Here is a 23,730-nt window from a genome sequence, read left to right on the forward strand (position 1 = left end):
CCTGTAAGTTTGACTTCGGTGATTTGTAAGATTTTCGAAACTTTGATCAAAATTAAGATCATGATGTTCTTAGAGACTTATAGTCTGTTGACTAGTTTGCAGTATGGTTTCAGGAAAGGTAAATCCTGTACTACTAATTTATTGCATTTCTACCACAAGGTTACCTCAGCTTTAGATAACAAAAAATGTGTGGATGTTGTTTATATCGATTTTCAAAAAGCTTTTGACAAGGTACCGCATGTTGCTCTAATCTAAGAAAGTTCTTCTGCCTTTATATAGGAGTTTAGTAAGACCTCATTTGGAGTATGCTGTTCAGTTTTGGTCGCCTTATCTGAAGAAAGATATTTTTGTATTGGAAAGGGTTCAAAGAAGGGTAACTAAATTAGTAAGGGGACTCTCAGATTTAGATTATGATACCAGACTTAATAGGCTTAACATGTATAGCCTGGAGCAAAGGAGAGTCAGAGGGGACATGATTCAGTTATTTAAATTTATCAAAATGAAAGATGTAAATGGATTAAATTTTTGCGGGCAAAGCAGGACAAGGGGTCATTGTTTTAAGCTATTTAAATCTCAGGCTAACTTGGAAATCAGGAAAAACTACTACTTTAGCAGGGTCGTGGGCACTTGGAATAGCTTACCGGAAGAGGCGGTAATGAGCAAGGGAGTGGATAGCTTTAAGAGGGCCATTGATCTTCATTGGGGACTAATTAATTGACTAGGACCAGCCTAGCTGGGCCCAGAGCCTGTTGCTGGTCGTCACATTTGTATTTGTATAAATAAGGGAAAAGACTTCTATTTGGAAAACATTGGTTTTTTAAGAACGCTCAAAAAGTTAACTATATTTTCAAGCCAGCATTCTCAAAAAAATATATTTGAAAAATGATTTTTTTTTTTTTAATTTTGAATTTTTGAGTCTGATTAGCAGTTTTTTTGAGGATGCCATTTAATTGTATTTTGAAGGAAATAATGCTGTTTATTTAGGAAAGCTTTAATAATATGAAATAAGTGGGTTAAGTAAATTTTAACTGGTTCTTTATTTAGTTAATTCTTTTTCAGAAAAAATGGATGGTGAACCAAAGAAATTGTCTGCAACCCAAATTCAGCGAATGAAAAATAATCAACAAAAGGCCTTACAGTTACGGAAAGCAAGAATAGCTAATTTAGCAAATGCCGAAAAGTAAGCATGTGTATCTTATATTCATTGATTATTTATTTCGATTTCTAGTTGTATGTTTTTTGTTTTAAGCAGTAAGCTGCTTGGTATGTACTGAAACTATATAGTTTGTGTGATTTACATTGAAGCCATCAATTTGTGTTGGAGATTGTGTTGGAGAATCAATTTGCTTATTTACCGATAAAATAGGCAAAATACTACTTTGGTCATATAAAAGTTGATGCAATTTCAATTTTGTTCGAACTTGTTTCTCTCTTCTAAATCTTTGGATTAGAAATATGTGTTCTGATTTTTCTTACCTGTACTTTTTCCGCACGGAAGAAGTAACCTAGGGACTTGTTTCTTGTGTTTCAGATTTCAATCCTTTTGCATCTTATAATTATTTTAATATGTGCTGTTTTAGATAGCTTGTTTTTTATCTTAAAAATCAATGAATAATTTTTTCTTGTTGCTATTTTTATGTATGAAATTTTAAGTGTTTGATTTTTGTTTCTTTAATAAGCAGATAAGCACTTATTCCTATTTTTTGAAAAAATATTGAACTAAAAGAATGAGCCCTTATTTTTGTATTTTTGTTGTGTGTTTGAAATCTACAATTTTTGTAGCCATAAAACCAATTTGGTAATGAATTTAACTAAGCGGGGAATTCAACTGAAACGCGTTCGATCAAATCAGGAACGGTCGAAATTCTCCTTCAAATTCGAACGTTTTCGGAATCGTTCGAATTTTGCACTTCAACTTGCTTTTTGACGTTCGATCGAAACGCATAGGGTTGAAATCGAATGTTTTCCTCGCTTGACGTTTCGTCATATGGCCGGAAGTTTGAGGTAGCCAATCACAAAATTGAATGAGGGAATGAAGTTACCTGTAACTGCAGCTGTTGTCCTTGTTTACGTTTGTCCTGTCATTCTCAATTCGTGGGTTTATTTTTCCGATTATCTGCAAGTTATCTTTTACTATTAAATACAAATCTGAAAACAGTCACACACACTTTTTTTTTCTAGAAAGCTACCGAAACTTTATAACCATAACCATTTATTTGTCTGGTTCTTTTTCTTCTTAGAATAAAAAATATTTTTTTTTAATCTCACAAAGTTAAAATGTATTGTAATTTTAAATTTTCATGGTTCATTGTAAATCGCAAAAAATATATTGATCTTACTCAGGGACCGCGTTAAGCATTCGCCAATGCGCCAAATACGATAAAATCGTAAAATCGGCGAACAAAATTCGAATTTGGCAAATTTATTGGCGAACAGAAAATTCTCTAAAATATACACAGAGGAAAAAAATTTCCCTTCAGAAGTCAATCTAGATAAAAATTAAGTCCGTTCACAAAATTTGGATCCCTAAAAACGGACCCATCTCAAAATTCCGACCCCTAAAAAAGAACCTTTCACAAAACTCCCAGACTAGCAATCACTGAAAGTTGTTTTATCCTTGGAGCACTCCGAGCAGATTGAGGTGCGCGCACGCGCATTAGCATCGGATCGTAGCGTTATCGTCCATCGGATCGGAGGAAGGATGACGTTTGCCTCTCGGCTCTTTGTGTCACTGTACTTGCGCCTCTCGCTGATTGGATATCTAGTGCGCAGCGTGGCTACTGAGTAGAAAGTGATGGCGGATGCCTTGTTGAATGCATTGAGCTGTATAGTAACCCTGGAGTGCGGATCGGGTCGAATCGGATTGGGGTAGAGTGTAACCTTCGAATCTCGCCAATGTTCCCCTCATTAGGCTTAGGAAATGGTCTTAGCATTGGAGTCTACGAGGACTCTCGCTAGCTTTAAAAAATATTTAAAAATAACCCATTTGCTTTTTGTTATCAAATGACCGGTTTTTAACCACATCACGTTGTCGGTCTGCTGAATATATACATCATTAAACAGAATAATTCTTTACTTTTATTTAGTATAAGAATAAAAATTTGGCTACTTTTCGGCAACTATTTTGCCAAGACTCGGGGCGACGTGAACTGACGTAGAAGGAGAGGGAGGGAACTTCCATCGCTCGGAGATATGTTTTTCTTTCCCTTCGTTTTTAGTTTGTTTCGCTTAATAAGAGTAAGAATAAACAGATAATTTGTTGATTAAAAATTTAATTGTATTATGAAAAATGTTAGTATTTTTCCATCGAGAACGTAGGATTATTTAATACAGTACTTCATAAACAAATGCAGATTTATTTCAATTTATTAACCATTTACCTACTGTAAAAGCACTTGCACGAGTTGTAATTTTTGCGAAAATGAACGTATCGGAGACTTTGCGAGATAAAAAATTTAGTGAACTTTATGTGAATAGAATAGAAAGTTTAAATATTTCGTGTGACTTAAATTTTCGCGAAAATTAAAGTAAAACGAAACCAAGTCTTTTTACATTCACAGTATTGTTTTTGTATGTTTCTCTCTTTATCTCTTTTCTACAAGGAAGTTTTAGGTTTTCTTTCCGAAGTATTCAGCAGATTTTCCTTGGGAAAAGTACGAAAATGGTTAAAATTAAATGCACATTTTAAGCCTATATCCCAATCCATTATTTTATTATACAAAGTTGAAGAAAGAAGTTAATGAAAATGTGTACGCAAACATAAAATGAAAAATACAAAATAAAATTTTAAAAAATGCGCTTTTGTAGCTGTATGAACTAAAAAGTAAAAAACAAATATCAGTAGCCAGATCCTCAGTAGTGAACCTTTCGTATTATAATTAATGTATATTTAAATTTCTGGGGTAATGCATCGCCCCCATAGTACCCCCATATTAGTAGTTTTGTAGTACCCCCATTAGTGAGTATGGGAGGGGGGAAGGGGGGTACTCCCTCATGGGGGTAAGGAGGGGTCCTTACCACAAATGTTCATGCTTTTGAACGTTTTACCTCTCTTGCACCTCAGATGAATGCTCTCTTCCCCTCCAAAAAAAAGGATATTTAACTGTCTAAATACAGAAAACTAATTAGGGGGATGCTACTTCGAAAAATTTTAAGTGAGGGGAGGGGGACAGTGGTCATATTTGGATTCAGGAGCTCATTTTTACGCATGGGTCAGCAAGAATGATGTCAAAAGCATTTTTAAAGAGGCATTTTCATTTCTTTTCTTTTTTTATTATTTTTTTATCGCGCAGTGTTATTAAAAAGAAGTATGTTTCATTAAAAAAATACAGTTGTTGCAAATCAGCAAATTGTGGTTATCGTAAAATAATTATGAAAACAAAACAAAACATGAAAAGAATTCGCTTAGAATTAGAAAATACGTGGTAAAAGAAATGTATTTGAAATTCAGAGTGATGTTTCAGAATTAATATTTCCGAATCATTCCCCCATTGTATATATTAGTGAGGGGATGACAGTGAGGGAATTGCTGCAATTTGATTTCAATAGCCACGACCCAGGCGTAATAAATTTCTGAATTTAAGCACACAAATATTCTTAAACAAGGAAGTAATGACGATTATTCACTTTTCATGCATTATTTTATTATCCTTTTCTTATGAAAACAGCGTGGGAAAATGACAAACGTAAAAAAAAAAAAAAAAAAAAAAAAAAAAAAAAAAAACGTTACCTGATTTGGTGAACTCAGATCTCTACTTTATTCTACTTTTTTCAGCTGTTAATTACTAAAGGTGAATCCCAAGAAAAAGGAGATTGACACTTGAGTTTTAAAAATTAATAATCTGCCACTTGCCATATACTATTCCCATCAGAAATAATTGAATTTCTTGAATCTTAACCTGTTTTTTCCAAATAGTTTGATGACTTTCAGAAAATCAAGTGCAAAATCAAGTTTTCTGTTTATGTTTTTACGCAGCAAAAAATCTCTGCTTTGTTACATCTGTTTTTCAAATAAACTTATTATCAGCATATAATATTTAGGTTAACTTTTATGTTTTGAATGTATAGATAAACTTTTTGGTAAGTTTTTTCAAATTTCTTTATTTCAACCATGAAATAGGTCCATAACTAAAGTGACAATTTGATGTCCTTCCAATGCTGAAATACTACATCTCAATTAGTTCACCAAGAACCTACGGGATATAGAAACTAATGTTTTTTTTTTTTTAATTTTAGTAGATATTTAATTCTATATGGTTTTTAATGGCAACGGAAGGACAAAAAAATACGGTAACGGAAGGGATTTATCTATAAGCTAATGCAGGGCGCAGGGTAATATTTAAGAATGCTAGTAGAAACAAACTCTTGTTTAAAGTAAATAAGCACATTTAAGACGGGCCTGATAATCGTTATTTTAAAATTTTCTTATACATTCTTTTCTAGAAAGAAAACAAGCTAATATCATTTATGTGAGTCAAAACATTATCTAAAAGTGCCTCTGAAACCTTTTTTTTTTAAATAGTAAAAGGTGAAATGCACGAAAATATACCACATTGATCAATCTAACAGTTTTTGAAAATCATGAAAATGTAGTGCATGGTATAACATAAGATAAATAAATATCTTTGTGCTGAAAAGTAAAGTAAGAAGTAACAACGTCAGAAAGCACAAATTGCAGATTACTGCAGACACGTGTTTCGGTGTTACAAGGAACGCTTTCATCAATGCAAAAGAAATGGGCTTATGGATGAAAAGACATTCAACAAAAGCTTTATTCGGATGTCTTTTCATTCATAAGCCTTATCATCCATTTTAATCCTAAGCTTTTATTCATGTATGCGATTGGTGACGAGGGAAAGATCACTGATTTAAAAGTTTTATCTGTTCGGCCCGTTTCTGTTAAATAAACAAAATACTTCTCATTTATTTCAGCAAGAAAGGCTTTGAAAAAGATTTAAAATTTTCCCTTGATCCTACTTTTGGGGGTAGCAACACTTGGAAGTTTAGTTACGTTTCCTTTTCCGTGCTGTTCTCTGTTATTTAGAGAGAAAAAAAAATCATTCGAATTTTGACATCTTGAGTTTTTCGCAAACACGAATTGCGATAGGACCCTACTCGTTGAAGTTCATGTTTCTACAGATGAAATGGAATGTAAATGGCAAAGAAATCTGCACCCGTCCAAGAATGACTCATGATTTTCCAGAATAGATAATACGAGGCATATCCATGAAAAATAAAATAGCGATAAGGATGCAGTAATTAAGATTGTGATTTTATGGCCGATGTCCACCAGTACATTTATCATAAAGATTATTTACAGCGTATTACGTTATGTATTTTTTATTTCTTATCAGTGTTAACTGATGGAAATGAGTAATCGGGAAATTTTGAATTTAGATAAAGTTTTACTGTTTAAATTCATCCATACAGGTGTTTTCGCCTGAAAAAACGTAATTTTACCCAGAAAAACCTTCTTTTTTTAATGTAAAGTCTGATTGAGTTGGGCCCTGAAAATAAAATAAAATAAATAAATATGAATAAAACCAATCCGCTGACGATTTGTAACTATGATGACGACAATTTCGCTCTCTAAATAAATATTAATGACAACCGTCGTCATGGTAATGATTTGTAACTATGAAGGCGAAAATTTCGCTCTTAAATAAGTACTAAAAACAACCATCGTCATGGTAATCTGAAAAATCAGAGCAACATCAAACTTGGGAAATAAGTGAGAATAGTACGCAATTCGTGATTACTCAAAAAAAAAAAAGTATTCTATTTTATATGTGTTCGGACTGACCCGTTGATAGTAATAGAAAGAACACATTTTTCCTGCTTACAAAAGAATTCGTTTGGGGCTTTTGATTCATATTGAACTGAAGGTATAAATAACCTTTCTGAAGTAAGTTTTAAGAACAATTGTAAGCCTTTATTTACGCGATTGGTAACGATTTCATTATTGGCACACAATAGTAGAAAGCTTAATCATTTAAAATTCTTATCTACTGTCAATTCTTATGAGTTAACAAACAAAACACTTGTAATTGATTTTAGTAAGGAATTTTCAATTTTCTCTCATGATTCTGCTTTTACGACTAGCAAAACTCAGTAGTTGTGATTATCTTTCTTTTTGCTTGTTTTCTCATTTCTTGTAAAAAATATTTGAATTTAAGATGCGCGCTTTTTCCCGCGAGATTCATCTTAAAATGAGTTGAGGTAATCGAGGTCGCGATTATTTTATTTTTTTAATTTAATATAAGTACTTGTACTACTAACTACTGTAACATATTTCACATAAAATATAAGTGTCAAGTCCACCCTTTATGGTTTTACAACAGGATACGGTACACAACACAACAATACTTCATTTAAGTTTCAATTGCATCAATTATTTCCTTTCAAGAGAAAAACAAAACTGCCATCCTCCCAAAAAGCGCAGCTATTGCATCACTGGTTGCATCCAATGAGATCAGCGATCGCACAGTGCATCAGCAAAAATCGTAACGCCAGCGAAACAGCGATAATCTTACAAATCTAGTCTTTCACTCTACCCCTTCTCCCGCCAAGCGAGCTCAAGTTTCCACTATTGTAGCTTCTCTCCAGGATACTATATAGAGCTCAATGGTTGAATGGCGTGTTTCTTTCATTGTGTTCGATGTCTGAAACATCGGAGTAAGATAGGAATGCAGTCTTTACTTCATTAAAAGCTTTTATTTCTAATATTAAATTTATTGAAGAATGATAAATATCACTTGAAGTTGTTTTTAGCCATTTTTTCCTTTGAAAAATTACATATGATTTGGAAAAACTCAGGGTTGGCAAGTTTCTGCCAAGGCGGTTAAAACCACTGGTAGAAACCGGTTAAAACCGGCACGGCAGAAACCACTTTCTGCCAAATTTGCGGCAGAAACTGGCAAAAACTCATAAAATGACAATTATTAACATAATAGAAAATGCATGAAAAAAATAATTAATTGTTAACCTAAGCAAAATTTAATTACAATATAATCACAATTCAAAATCAAATGTTACATTGTTTGGACCCTGCAGTTGCCTTTAAGAAAAGGTGGTTTAAAAATCTAAATAGTTTCTCAATTTAATACGCACAAACGAGAAGCTTTAGCATATTCTTGCAACAGAAGAGCTAGCAGGCAATGCATCAATGAACAAGCAATATTCGGGAAACTTCCATCTATTGTATAATTTTTTAAACTGGTCCACCATGTAGTAACTGGGGTAGTGGAAGAAATTCGACTGGAAAATAAGTTTCGAGAAATAGGGCCAATTTGTTTTGCAAAGCTGTGACATTAGGTACAAAATCTACGTTAATATTGGCAAGTAAAATTCTGGCACTTTCTTCTTGCAGGGTTCGTACGCTCCGGGAATTCCGGGAAAACCGGGAATTGTCAGGGAAAATGACACTGTCAAAAATGTCAGGGAAAAGTCAGGGAGTTTTCAAATTTTGTCCTCCAAAAATTTTTTTCCCCAAGGAATTAAGTACTATGAGATCTAGTCTTCGTTTTTATTGTGATTTCACGAAAAAAAATGTAAATTTTTATCTAAACCGACGCTGGCACTTAAAAACTGCAATCGAAAAATGAACGTTTTTTTTCACAACGAAAAATGCGCCAAAAGAGCGAAGATTTTCTTGCATGGAGTCAGTGAGGGGAACGCATTTCTTTCTACTGCCTAAAGTTTTAGATGGGTTGCCACAACATTCTGTTCGGTTCAGGGTTCGTACGCTCCGGGAAAACTTGGAATTATCAGGGAAAATAAATTAGTCAAAAATGTCAAGGAATTTTCCAAATGTGTCCCCAAAATTTTTCTTTTCCCAATTTTTTCCCAGGGAATTTCGTTTTATAAGATCTAATCTTCATTTTTATCGATGTATTTAAAAAAAATTGTAACAATTTTAAAGCAATGAAAAAAGTGGCGACCCAAAAAATCTTCAGCAGCCGCCATTTTTGGCTCTCAGTAGTTCCCAAGGGAAAAAAAAAATCAGGTGAACAGAAATTATGCACAAACTCAACAGGAGAGAAGACAATTTACTGCTTCGGAAGCACAACCTGTAGATGGGAGGGTCGATCGGGGAAAATGGTTTTTTTTTTTTTTGATCGGAAAATCATTTCAGCTACGTGTGAAACGTAGTCGCCATCTTTGGTCATTCACAAGATGGAAGTAGATACGATCCAAAAATGCCTAAGTTTCTAAAAACAAAGCAGAATTGGATGTTTTCTTTAATTGAAAACTGATGAAAACAACAAAAAATGGTCTGCAAATTGTTTTTCTATTATTATTTGAAATAATTTTCTTGAGAAATGAAAAATTTTGTTCTTAAAACTTAATCTTATCCTCACTGCCTCGGACGCAAATGTGATAAAAACTTTTCAATGAATTGTAGTATCATGAAGATTTATTATTTTTTAATTGTCTTCATGCAGCAAATTAAAAAAAAGTTATTTCTTATTTTTGGACATAGCCGCCATATTTGGTCATTCCGAAGATGGAAGTACACAAGACTTTTTCAAGTGCCTAAGTTCCCGAAAACGGCATTGGATGTTAATTGCAATGTAAACTATTGAAAAAAACACAAATTGTGCCCTTTTTTTCCGGATAATTTGTAATTATTTTCTGGAAAAATGCAAAATTTAATCTTCATAACACTTTTTTTTTGTTTTAATTGATTTAGACTTTTATGTGCTAAATACTGACTATTTTGCTTTTATTGTAGTGTTTTAAGGTTTATTAATTATTTATTACTACTTTTATACTACAAATCCAAAAATCTACTTATTATTTTAAATTTTTCACTTTGTCGCCATATTTGATCGTTTGCACAATGGAAGTAGACTTAAACTTCCAGAAACAGAATTGGACGTTTATATCAATGTGTAATATTGAAAATAACATTAAATGTGCAAAAAGTTATGAATTTTTGAAAATTAACTATTATTTTCTGGAAAAGAAAGTTTGAAATTTTAATGTAAGCGTCCTTTAATATGTGAAAAAAAAAAAAAAAGATTATTGGCATTGGCCTATGATTGGCGGATGTTGATTTTTGTTACTATGCATTACATGGTATGCCGATTGATGCAACAAGTTAATCATATTTATACGGAAATTTAGCATTGCATTTTGCTCAATATGTTTCGTGTAACCTACTTATAAGAAAATAAAAAGTATTGTAAACCAAAAGCGGATGCTAAAAGGTTGCTGCAGGACTACAGCAAAACGCTATAATATTACGCGTGACATCAAAGAAACGCTAAAATAAGTTGAAAGTACTCTGTTTTCAACAAATAGTAAACAAATTAAAACATTGAACAAAATGTTTAAAAAAAACTTAAAATTTTGACAGAGAAAACAAACGAAAAAAAAACAAGTTTTTTTTTTTTAATCTAAGGGGAGAAGTTTCAGTTCTTCTGCATCGCTACTTTAAACAATTTTAATTATTTTGAAAATATTACTATTCAAACTTAAATTTTGAATGAAGCGAGTAACCTGGAATTTTCTAAAAAACAACCTGGAAAAGTCAGGGAACTTTTTTTAACCAAAAGTGTATGAACCCTGTCTTGAAGCACATGATAATTTCAATCACAAGCAATTTAGATGAAGCATATAAGCGAGCATATTACAATCAGTAATGCCTGTTTAATTCTCAATGTCACTCCTCTTTCCTAAGCACCCATATGAATTTTTTCGTCCTTTGTTAGATTAATCCAAATATTACGAGCATCTGCAATTGAAAAGTTCCCTTTCTGAACTAAATCAAAGGCACTAGCATAGTTTTTTATTTTTTAAAATGATGAAATGAAGTTAATTTTTTTAGTTTACCTTAAACAAATATCATTGAGTAATTGCTTGAGTTATTAAGACACTTTTTAGTTTTTGCCAGTTTCTGCCGGTTTTTACCGGTTATAACCAGTTTCTGCCACTGGCATGGCAAAAACCAGTTTCTGCCGGCAGAAAGCCAACCCTGGAAAAACTACTTAACTTGCTTTTTTTTTCTCACCAAATTCCTAAAAACGGACAAAAATTCCTGGATATACCTGCTCTTAACCTCAAAAAATTGTCAAAAATTAAGTTATAATTTACTTACTGATTAAATATTTCTACAGACAAAAATACATTTAAAATGGGTTAAAGTTCGTCTTTGACTTAAACTTTTGAAATTTGACTAACACTTTAAAAATTTGGCGAATTTACTGGCGAACGTTTCGAAATCCTTAGCGCGATCCTTGTTACTTTTTCCATGTAACTTGTATCACAAACAATTGTTGCTTTTATTGGTTTTTAGTTATAATAATAGCTTAGCTCAATACATTTTGCTTTAAGTTGAATTTTTAGAAGTATATTTGGGGGGTGGGGGGGGGTAACCACAGCTCAGATGCAATTTTATTTTCACAAAGCACAATTATTGTGAAATATGTCAACGAGAAATCATGGATTTGAAAACTCTGAATGTAACAGGTACCGTGTTCATAAAACTTTGAAACAAAAAATCTTTTCTATCACATTTTGATTGTTCAGTGGTGTATTTCATCTATTAAAAGCAACAGCATAGTTGAAATATTGAAATTTAATGAATAGTTATTAATTGCAAATTATCGATTTATTTTTACACTTTTTACACTTTTTCATGTATGTTTTCTGTATAAAAGTAACCTTTTAAATAATTAGAACTTCTTTTTATCATTGGATTCAATATTTTTACGAAACAAATTACAGTTAAGTGTTCAGTATTCTGTAAATATTTAATGATGTTAAGTTTCTTTTTACTGATTTATTTTTTTATAAGAAACATTACTTTAAAAAAAAAAGAGAAGAAGAACGTTTGGTTTAGAAAATGACAAAAAATGCAATTTACGAGTAGCATTATAATTGAGAGAAAGATGCAATCAATAACCAAGTACGGCAAAACAATATAAAAAAATATTTTACCCTTGAAATACTTCCTGTTTTTTTGTAAATAGCATTACAACTTTTTTTTTGAGCAATTACGATTGCTTATTGTTCTCACTTGACTGTTTTTGGCGTGCTATGATTTTACTTTCCCAACGCCTCCCTCTGCCAGCACCACCGTTGACCGGCCTCACGATGCTGCTCCTCCAGCGAAAACAGTCTCCAGGTTGCGTCCATATCCTTCGTACACACAAGCATGCCTACACAACACACTTACACACATAGGACCCACACACACATATACACACATAGGACCCACACACACATATACACACACTCATGCCTGCACACAGACACAAACACACGCCACACACACATACATGCCTGCATACAGATTCAAACATGCACATACCCACACACATACCTGCACAGAGACACAAATACACACCTACACACACACACATGCCTGCACATACGCAAAAAAATATGTGATTGCAAAAAACATAATTTGAATTCAAGATGTCAAAATTCAAATTAATTTTTTTTTCTATCAGTCTTCACAAAAATTACACTTCTCCCTCTTCCTCCAAAAAAAAAAAAAAAAAATAGTTCCTGTAATTAGCCATGCAATGTTTCATTAAACAATAAATACCATTAATTTTAAATTTATCAAAATTATATAAACTTATCAATTGTGCATAGTTGACTTTGTTTTCAATGAAACGAAACATTTATTACAAGTACAAACTCATTTATTGCAGATTTATGCTACACAGTTTTTAACATTATTTGCTTTCACAAATGCGGAATTATTAGTTTCCTTTGCTGTCATCATCAGTATCTTTGGCACTCAAATGTAAGAATCATAGGTACAACCTGACCATCTTTCAACAACTCCAATTATTTGCAGTTAATGTCAGAGACCTAAATTACAAAAGAAGGATAAGAGTATCAATGCATTATCAAAAATATGTAACACACAAGGCCATCCACAGAGATTTTGAGGCCCATCACAAAATGAGTTTTCTGTCCCCCCCCCCCCTTCATATTGTTTACTTCTATATTCCAAGCCTAGTTTTGAAAATATTAGGCCCCTATTGGGCGCAGGTGTCCCTTCCCTCTCCTGTGCACACTCCTGGTAAACTTTTTATTGAGTAAATTATCAGGAGTCCCGTCATAAACGTCAAAACAGCAAAATTACCTACGGTAGGATACTTGACTAGATTTTTTCCTGGCAACAGGAAAATAAGCTGACAGCAAGCGAAATAAGTAGCTCCCAGCAGTGTGTCGAGGTTGGATGAGATATTAGGCGTTTTACTTTAAATACATAGTTAATTTGTCAAACTGGTGCTTTTTTTTTGCTATAATTTTTTTAATTAATAATTTCAATTTTACAAGCAGCAGTCTATAGTAAATGTGTTAGAATGGAATGTGCCAGCCAATAACTCAAAAACAATTTTCAATCTCTTCTGATTCGCCAAGTAGGTAGCTATAATTGCAGTAAGTTATTGCCCATTGACCAGGGCTAAAGCAGAAATACATGAAATACACCGCCAGCTCAGTCATTCCAGCCGAGGACTGCAGTTTTGTGCTTATTAGCACTCAATTTGTCTGGCACTCTTGGCTTCCTTAAGGGGTCTAAGGACCTTTAACCTTCAAAATTTTCGATTTTCTGGAAAAAATATATGTGATGCATATATTAATTCTGAACAATTTGATACCTTATTTATTACCGTACGCCAAAAACTTTTCAAGTTATCGTAAAAACGCGTAAACTTTCCCCATAGAGATTAATGTTTACAGCAGCTGTTTAAGACTCTTTTTCTCAGGTGCCGGTTTCTTCGGTTTTCTCGTTTTGCGCGCATGATATCTTCAAAAGTTTCTTATATATTTCCGAAAAACTTTTCATGCATGTTTGTCTAGTTTATTTTTATGATGTAAACCTAAATTTTAACTAAAAATGAAAGTAAATAGTTTAAAAAAATGTTTTTTTGCCCAAAATTTTGGAATATTTCGATATTAACTTATAAAATTTCCAAAAAATAATAAAATATTTTTTTAAAAAATAACTAAATTTAGGTTTAGGTCATAAATATAAACCAGATAAACATACATTAAAAGTTTTACGGAAATATATAAAAAAACATTCTGAGATATCATGCGCGCAAAACGGGAAAACCGAAGAAACCGGCACCTGAGAAAAAGAGGCTTAAACAGCTGCTGTTAACATAAATCTCTATGGGGAAAGTTTACGCATTTTTACGATAACTTGAAAAGTTTTTGGCGTACGGTAATAAATAAGGTATCAAATTGTTCAGAATTAATATATGCATAACATATATTTTTTCCAGAAAGTCGAAAATTTTGAAGGTTAAAGGTCCTTAAGAGGTTTTCCACCTTCAGCTCATTCACTTCCTATGCCGGGCTGTTGAGTGCTAATAAGCACAAAACTGCTGTCCTTGGCTAGAATGACTGAGCTGGCGGTGTATTTCAGGTAGCTATAGTTCGGCCAAACCTAACCTGGCAATGATGCAATACTGAGATAGGATCTGTCTAGCCTTCACAATACTGCCAAGTTAGGTTTGCTCCAACTATAGTAAGTATAACATTTTATCTGCTAACTCGATTTTTCTACCGAACCTCATTACTTGACTCTGAAGAAAGAAAACAAACTCATGCGTAAAAAATATATATTTCAGAAAGTTATATGAATTAGTTTGAATATACTAATCAATAATTTCAAAAATAGTATTGTAAAATGAATCATAATAGATATAATCGAGCTGTATCTCGATATAAGGTCACCCTTCCAGTCTGTTTGAAACTGATCTTAGAAGTGGGTGACCTTATAAACAATTCATATTCATTTGTCTACAGTTTCTTTTAAGCTTAATATATTCGAATATCTTGTGCTGTACCCAGTATTCAGTATATCGTTGCTCAGAGCAACAGTGAGCTATCTAATTCCAGAAATAACACTAAGGTACCATACTGTTGCTCTGAGGTGACGATATGCTCACTGGCCCTGGTTGCCTGATCCATGACGTCAGACTTGCAACTTGGGGGCACAGTAAATATGTTAGTAGTCACATACTTCAATTAATACCTCTGGGGGTGCTAAATCAGAGGTAGCTCAGCTTCTGCCTGGTCTGCATGAAAAAACAGAGCTGTCTTCAGGGCAGGGCCATCGGAAGAGGGGGGAGAACAAGGCAATTGCCCCGAGCACCTAGATATGAAAGGGCGCCATAAACTAAGCTTTTACTACTCGTACATTTCAAATTCTTTATTAAAAAAAAGTTTTTAAAATTTAACACATTACTTTTCAGATTACATGTTTAATTATGTAATAATTGATTTTAAAAAATGTTCGGTACTTTTCCAAAAAATGCCCACCACTCTGTGTGTGGCAAAGGGCATCAGAAAATATTTGCCCCTGGCAAGGCCCTCTCTTGGGACGGCCCTGCTTCAGGGTATCCAACAGGTCAAACTATTTTCAGTTATTTACTGCCCTACAGCCAGGGCTATGGCAGAAATACATAAAATACGATGGTGTATTTCAGATTAAACTATACTGTTTCTGTCCTCCTTTTCTTATACTTACTTCCCTGGCGCTGAGCTTCCTCTAGCAGTCGCCCTTTCTGTTTGCGACCCCTTGTTCTCAAAGGTAGTAATAGGGGTACCGCTATACTAGGGAGCCCTCGGGGTTTAGATAACTACCGAAAAAGGGGTGCATGGTCGAGGCGCGGTCAAAAAATTAAGAGAGTACAAGAAAGCGGTGGTATCTGAATTTTTTCAAAAAACATCTTAAATATAGAAAGAAAATATAGCTTTTGATTTAAAATGGAGGAAGGGAGTCAACACTAGATTTAATACTAAAAATATGACCCTAATCATAAGCATAAGATGTCGCTTAATAATAGGGGGTTCGAGGGTTTCTCCCTCGAGAAATTTTCGAAATTGTAGTCTTAAAAATGCATTTTATTCTATCTATGGTAATATTAGGGGGAAATGGTTCAAGAACCCTTCCCCCGTCCATTTTTCGAAATTTTTAAAAACGCAGTTATCTCCGATTGTGTAGAGAATTGGGGGGTTAAGGGGGTATCACCTAGAAATAGCTCGAAATGTAGCTCTAACAATGTAATTTCAGACGATCTTTGTTGATGTGGGGAGAAGAAATTCGGGGGCTCTCCCTCGGAAAGTTTTCGAAATTGGTTGAAGAACTTAAAAAGAAGTTTAAGAAAATCTTCAACAATGCTGGCGAGGGGGAGCTCTCCCGGAAAATTCCCGAAGTTAACTTTAAAAGTTTTTAAAGCGTAGTTTTAAGAGAATCTTTGGTAATGTTAGAGGATAGAAACGTTCGATATTTTCCGAAATTTAAATTTCAGAAATGCAATGAGGGGTGGTTCGGGGATCTCGGGGAAAATAATTTGAAATTGAGGTCCTAAACACGAAATTTTAGACAATCATTAAGGATGAATAAGGTGCATTTTTCGCGGATTTTTAGTTGGGCGTTTCTCTGGAATTTGAGTGGGAGTAGTTGAAGGTTTCGGGAATTGAAATTTCCTAAACATGTAATTGTAAGCCATTTCTGATGAAGATAGTGGAAAGGATCAGGCTTCGGAACTTTCCTACAGAAATCCTTCACAATCAAAGTTTCAAACGCTCTTTCACTCTACTTTTTGGCAACGTAAAATGAAGGGAAAAGTTTCGGGGACTTCCCCCTTCCCTTTCTTAGCTATGTCCCTATCTTCTTTTTTGTTCTTTTTCCAAAACAATTTGAGTGCTTTGGATTTAAATAATGAAATTTTCAATTCCCAACCTGTTTTTTTTTTTAAATCCGAGCATTTGCTGTCCAGTAAAAATACTTTTAACACTGTTTGATTGATGTGGTACCTTTTAGGGACACAGGAGTGACTCTTGCCAAGAGTACAGCAGGAAAAGGGGCCATAATTTGCAAGATTATTTCAAAAAAATATTATGAATTTAAAGTTGATTAATGATTTTTACTAAGAAGATTAGCAAGAATAGAGCAAAAAGGAAAACAGACATTCTGTAATGCTTCCCACCCTGTCAAAAAAGAAGAATTTTCAAAGTATGGGTTTGCTCAATACTTCAACACTGCAGTGACGTATCTGGGAAGGGTTAGGGGCTGTTTTCCGCCTCGGATAAGCTCTCTTTTTCAAAAAGGGGGCGGCATCTTACCTATCAATGATCAATGAAAAAAGAGATATTCTAAAACATTATTCAAATAAGATACAATATACGTTACAAATTAAAAGGGGAGCAAGCTCCTCCCAGAAATAGTACTTAAAATCAACTAAACCTGTGTTTTTAAAGCGACAACTTTAAAAATTTTCGGGAGAGCGTCTCCCCCTCTCTCGTCAAAACCATTTAAGATCGTCGTGAATTTTGGCTTCAATTTTGTACATGTTCTGAGAGACAGTCCCTGAAAACTCCATCCCTTCCGAAGGTAGGCCAAAATAGCATTTTTGGAGCTTCAATTTCGAAACATTTCCAGAGAGAGTCTCAATCTCTCCTCCCTCTAACATCACCTGAAATCGTCTAAAACTTCATTTTTCGAACTATGATTTCGAATATTACTGGAGGAAAACCCCCATTGCCTTCTCTCTCAAAAACAGTCAAAGGTAAACCACAGTTGCGCTTTCAGAAATTCAATTGCTAAATTTACCTGGGTAGAGAACCCAACCTACCAATTTTCAAAGATCTTCTAAAACTGCTTTTTTTTCAACTACAATTTTGAGGCTTTTCTAGTTAAGAAATCTCCGAATCCCCCTGCCCCTGCAGGAATATTTTACATTCGATTAGGTTCTAATTTTTCATAATAAATTGCAAATGTTATTTTCAAAAATGAATTTTTATGAAACGGTGTTAGGATCAGAGGGCACCATCCTTAAAGTTCACCAGGGACGTTAGACCCCATTGGTATGCCCCTGAGCACCTTAAATTTTCACACAAGCATCTTTACTTTTCTTTCATGATAAGCATGCTATTCCTTGTTATTTTTACTTCCTTTTAGGAAGTAAAGGAAGTATTCTATTCTCGAAAAAAATTTGACCCAAAAATAGGCCTTAATTTCCATTTTGCTCTCCCCCGAATGAATGTTGAGTTTTTTTTTCAACCCGACCATGCGTGGATTTTTGTCTAAGAACGTACAGACACCCCAAAAATCCATTTTGACGATCCCTAAATTTATTAGAACGAGTTTTCTCCTGACTTCCATATGTGCGTATGTATCTCGCATAACTCAAAAATGGTATGTCTTAGAAAGTTGAAATTTGGTACGTAAACTCCTAGTTGGGTCTAGTTGTGCACCTCCCTTTCTGGTGGTTGCATTCGAATGTTCCTAAGGGGGTCTTTTACACGGTTTTAGGGGGAAATCATTGTTAATATCAATACAAATTCAAGTGGTGTTATGATTTGGAAAACACTTGGCAACATACTGCCAAGCTTTTGGTCGCCAAGTTTCGCCAACTTAACTACAAATTTGGCATTTTTTTAAATTTTTTTTTTAAATTTGTTAATTTGGTTTTATTTTGGTCACTATTGCCTATCTTTACAGAGGTAATCATTGAATCATATTAAAATGTCCAACATTGGGAAAATTAATCCATGCAAAATGTTTTTTTGCTTCAGTTCGCAACAAACTTCAGGCAAAAATATTTAACGTGTTTCTTTGCTTACTCCAAGACACTACTAGTATCAATAAATTGGCGTAAAAGGAAGTCATGTGATGCACACATTAGCTCGTTTACTAAGAGTTAAAGTTTTATGAACTTCATTTGTGTAAAAAGGGGTAAAAATGCATTTGACTGGTGTCAAAAAGAGCTCCCATTCAAATTTAGAACTTGGCTTGATTTCGCGAAGTATAAGTTCTGCAGCACCGTTTTATGAAAATATTTATAAAAAAAAAACTAATGCAACATAACTGCTGAAATGCTTATACTTGAAAAAGAAATGATGAAGACTGGGTGTATGATGCAAAAGCTGGTTATGAGAAGCTTCCTTGTCAGTCAGCCACAGCCACCTCAGTCTCATTTTTCAGCCATTTCAGCAGACTGCAAATTACAGCAAAACAGTATGGTGCTCTAAACTTTCAATCTCATTGCTTTTCTTTCCTTTTTTTTTTTTTTGAGCTAATGGGGGTACTCCTGATGCAGGGGTCGAAGTAGTCCTATATATCCTATATTTCCTATATTTTCAAAAAAAGCCTCAAAATTGTCCTATATTTCCTATATTTTTCAAAAATGTCTTATATTTCCTATATTCCTGTTTTATACCATATATATCTTTTAAAAAGGACTGTAAATAAACTTACTGACATCGGATTTTTCGCTGAAAGTACTTGCGCAAACAAATTTCAAATTAAAAAACTCAAATGACTAAATTCTGCATCAGGCAGCTACAGCAATGTGACGTCACTCTATAGTGGGTGGAGTTTCGAGAACTAGTGCTGGTTTAGTATAGTATGGTATAGTTGGTTTTAGAATTTTGCATTTGGGAGGGGGGGGGGGGCAACAACCATTTGTTTTGTTTTCCATCATGGTTTTTGTTTTCGTTGGTATATTTTTGTGCTCGGTGCATTTTCTGATCGGAATGTTCTAATTTTCTTTTTGCAATCTTTTCTTTTTGTGGCATTTTGGGATCGTGGAATGGTTAATTCCTTATGATGTTAAAATGTAGTTTGTTGTAATAAATGGAATTATAATGGCAAAATCGCATTGCTTAACAACATTTCGTGTGGAGTTGTTGAACCAGGAGGACATTAATTCTTCAAATTTTGGTGCATGGTGCACTAAAGGAAAAGATGATTTTACCGCTTTTTGCCATTTTTGCAACTGTTCAGTGCCCATAAACAATAGTGGATTTTCGCAATTGAGGCAGCATGCTAAAACATTCAAGCATAAAGAAAACTCTGAAAAACATCGGATGGATCCTTCCTGAGCTCTGTTTGTTCTTAATACAAAGGGTGGGGTGGTGGTAAAGGGTTCAGTTTAGATATAAAATCTAAGAGCAGTGGAATTAGTACTTGGGTCATGAGTGAGGAAGAAAAAATAAAAATTATCTTTGTTCAAATTTTGGTTAGTTATTTAGTCTGTAAAGTACACTTTTTTCAAAAATTATTCTTTCAACTACAGGAAAGTCATTATAGATGTAAGGTATTTTGTTTGAAGTTTTTTTAAAACAAAATCATTGATACAAATAGCTGAATAATATATGATATGTATTATTTCTTTTTTCATAGCAAAAATATTCATATAATGTGTCCTATATTTGTCCTATATTTTTTGTGGAAAATGTCCTATATGTGACAAGTCCGTCACTTCTACCCCTGCTGATGACCCCACGTGTGCACGCCTCTGCTTGCTCTATAGCAAAAGTTACTTGTTTCGTTATACCTGACATCCCCTTAAAGTTTGTCTAAGGACTTTTGAATCACCCTGTATTTACACACTGATAATCAATTTAACCAAACTCTCATTCAAGTAGATTTAAATAGCTATTTTTAAAAAATGTGTTATTATCTTTTTCATGAATTATTCTTTAGGGCAGTCAGTCAAAAAGAAGTTGGATCAGTTGCCCTACCTCGTGATACAGGGGCTGGTTTTTTTGCAGAAGATGAAGATGTTGATGCCAATTTAGAAGCAAGACCAATAATAAGTACGCCTGCACCTCTTATTTTTGGAGATCGTCCGATATGCTTGGAATGTAATGAAGAATTTAGTGATTCATTTCTGCAAAAACATTTTGATCTTGATGTTTGTGATAGTTGTAGGTAAATCTTTCAAATCATTTGTTATTTTATGGGGAGGATGGTTATATCGCTGTTTTACAATTGGGTTGTAAACATTCCTAATAGGATAACACCCCCAGTAATAGGCAGGTTACCAGTGATTGGCACTTCCAACAAAAATGTCCTAAAATAAGATTGATATCTAATCTTTTAAAAGCAGAAGGCGGTATACCAACTGAATGTACATTTACTTTAAAGATTATAACTTCAATTCATGTTACTAAAGTAGCAGTGCATAGGAAAGAAAATCCATTGTGGCTTGTGTCAAATCAGCCATTTTTGTTGCAAAAGCTTCTTCTCTGGCTTAAGGGAGGCATGCGCATCAATGCATTAAAAGCTGACTTAAAATATATTTTAAATTTTGGTTGTCAAAAGTTTTGTTCAGTTGAAAGGTGTTACTTTGAGTGGGTAGAAGTATATTTTTGTCCCATTTTGGAGTTTTAAAATAATGATGGATGCCATTTAATGGTGCTTTAGTTTTGGCAGACCCCAGTAATTGGCACATGTGCCTATAAACAATAATGTGTTGTACAATGGATCACTAGTTTAATTTCTGATACTTTTACAGCAACAATATTATATGGGTTTTACTATTGATTTGAATCCTAAAGAATCTACTGTTCAATTTTTAAGAGAAACAATAAAAAACAAATATGTTTGTCCTTCACAGTCGGATATTGTGACTGTAGAGAATCTTTTCATTTTTTTATGGTCCCTTAGAATCATTCGGTTAATGTTTCTTTTTCTGTGGAAAGAGTTATAATAGGTAAAATCAAAATTGCATGTACCAACTGATAAAACAGCAATAATCTCGATATTTTTTTCCATGTATCACGTTTTTTCCATGTATTTTTTTCTCTAAAATACTTTTTCAACATCAGGATGAGCAACTTAACATTCATTTATGTAAAATTACCTACTTTAAATTAACATTATGTTTCTTTCAATGATAAAATTTGTTTGTAACCTAAAAGTGAAAATGAAGTGATTTTCCAGTTCTATTAACATGTACCAATCACTGGAGCACAAGGTGTCATACACTGGCGTATCAGGTGCCAATTACTGATGATTTTGATAAATTTTTATATATTTTTTTATAACTATCAATTCAAATATTTTTGCGTTTAGTGAACTAAATAGATGCACAGATGTGCATTCTTTGATACAAAAATATTTGCATTGAATTTTTTTTTTTTCAAAGTAATGAAAACAGAGGTAAGTTTAAGGACTAACTCTTAAAGTGCCAGTTATCGGTGTCATTACCCTATTATGAAGATTTTCTTAAGTAAAAAATACAATAGCTTGTATGCTTTAGCAATTTTAGTCTGAAAGTTATAAAAACTGTAAGTAGAGACAAAAACTTTCTTTCCCTCTTTTTGATTTTACTTTTGTAAGCAAATCATTAAAATATTAGAAAAACTATTTTATTCTATATTTTCACCAAATTAAGAATATTATTCAAATGTAACTGCAATTTAGAGCAATTTTTGACTTTTGGTATTAGTATATTGAAAAAATGAAAGAATTTTAAAATTAAAGACAAATATTACAGTTAAGGATTGAAATTTTTCCAAAGTGTTGATTTGCTCCTTAATGAAATATTTTCTACAATGATAATTAAATCTATTGAAAATATTAGATGTCAAATATTCCTAGAATTCTTGCCATGCTGTGTCGATCTGGATGAAAATATTCCTATGAAGGAGCTTCTTTTTAGGGACTAAATCGTAATCGCCAGAAGTGTAACAAAGGTAGGATTTGGGAGTCCCCATAGTAGAGGTGCAACATCAATGGTAAAACATTGCTGTTTCAAAACATCGATGTAAGAAATTGATTCAGGTCTGAGCTATTTCGACCACATATCACCCTCCAGACTGGAGTTTTTTGGCGCTTTGCATGATTTTTTTAAAAATTCTTGGAAGAAGTGTATTTTAGTAATTTTTATTGTACTACCTACTTCAAGATGTTTTCTTTCATAATGAAGGAACTATTTTAAGGAACTAAGAATCAATGTTTATTAAAAAAAATTATCAAAAAAAGCATGTTTGAAACAAAAAAAAAGTTACACATTGGAAAACATAATTTTTAACCATAAAAGTTTACATAGACTAAATTAGAATCTTACCTAAATCTTGAACAAATATCTGAAAATAAGTTTAATTTATAAATAAACATTATTTAATAAAATTTGCTTTTGTATGATACATTTTAAATCATGAGCTCAAACTTAAACCCCCAATTCTATCACATTTAATATAATTATTTCTGCTTGGTTCTGTCATCTATATTACTTATTTGAAAGTAAAAGGTTCGTAGCTAGTATCTAAAAAGGCTAGGAATGTATATCTCATATTTTTATAGCCAAGAGAGTAAAAGTTTGACCACAAGAGAATCTCGGGCTTAGTTAAATTCACCAGAAACGGCAACCCGAGTGACGCTCGAACCTAGACCTCAAAGTGTTAAAACATCAGTGGAATTGATACATCAACCAAAAAACATCAATGTTTTCAAGCATCAATGTTTTAAAACATGTGATAAAATGGTTGATGTTTTAAAACATCAATCTTTTTATCAATATATGACATATATTTTTGACTATACTACACTACAGATTTACATTCAGCGCTAGAAATCAGTAGAAGATTCCACTGATCCCTTTTACCAGTCAACGTGAACATGCACTGGTCCTCAAACAACATCACTGGTCCACTTTAAATTAAACACTAAATATGTTTGTACCAAACAATTACTTACACTTTATGATGATTACATTTAATAAGTTTTAGCTCATTGATAAAACACTTAACTGCAAAATTACTGTACTGCGAATATAGTTCAAAATGGTATAAAATATAACAATGCAAAACAGATAGCCAACAAGTATAAAACATTTTTCTTCTGATGAGGATTTTTTAATATACTTGAATGTTTCAAAATTTAAAATTTTTAATTGGCAAAAGTTTGGCAATAAACATTTTAATCTAATCTCAAATAGCCAAGTATATAGTCTGAAA

General features: G+C 33.2%; 1 protein-coding gene across 1 annotated transcript in view; it reads left to right on the forward strand.

The window, feature by feature from the left end:
• Positions 1 to 1,064: 1,064 nt before the first annotated feature.
• LOC129233737 (DNA repair protein complementing XP-A cells homolog) overlaps positions 1,065 to 23,730 on the forward strand; it is a 41,618-nt gene continuing 18,952 nt past the window's right edge. The window contains exons 1-2 of the mRNA XM_054867713.1: positions 1,065 to 1,180; positions 20,471 to 20,698. Coding sequence (XP_054723688.1) covers positions 1,065 to 1,180; positions 20,471 to 20,698 — 344 coding nt within the window. The remainder of the gene's footprint in view (positions 1,181 to 20,470; positions 20,699 to 23,730) is intronic.

This window comes from Uloborus diversus, unplaced genomic scaffold (genome assembly GCF_026930045.1).
Source record: "Uloborus diversus isolate 005 unplaced genomic scaffold, Udiv.v.3.1 scaffold_674, whole genome shotgun sequence".
Taxonomy (NCBI): domain Eukaryota; kingdom Metazoa; phylum Arthropoda; class Arachnida; order Araneae; family Uloboridae; genus Uloborus; species Uloborus diversus.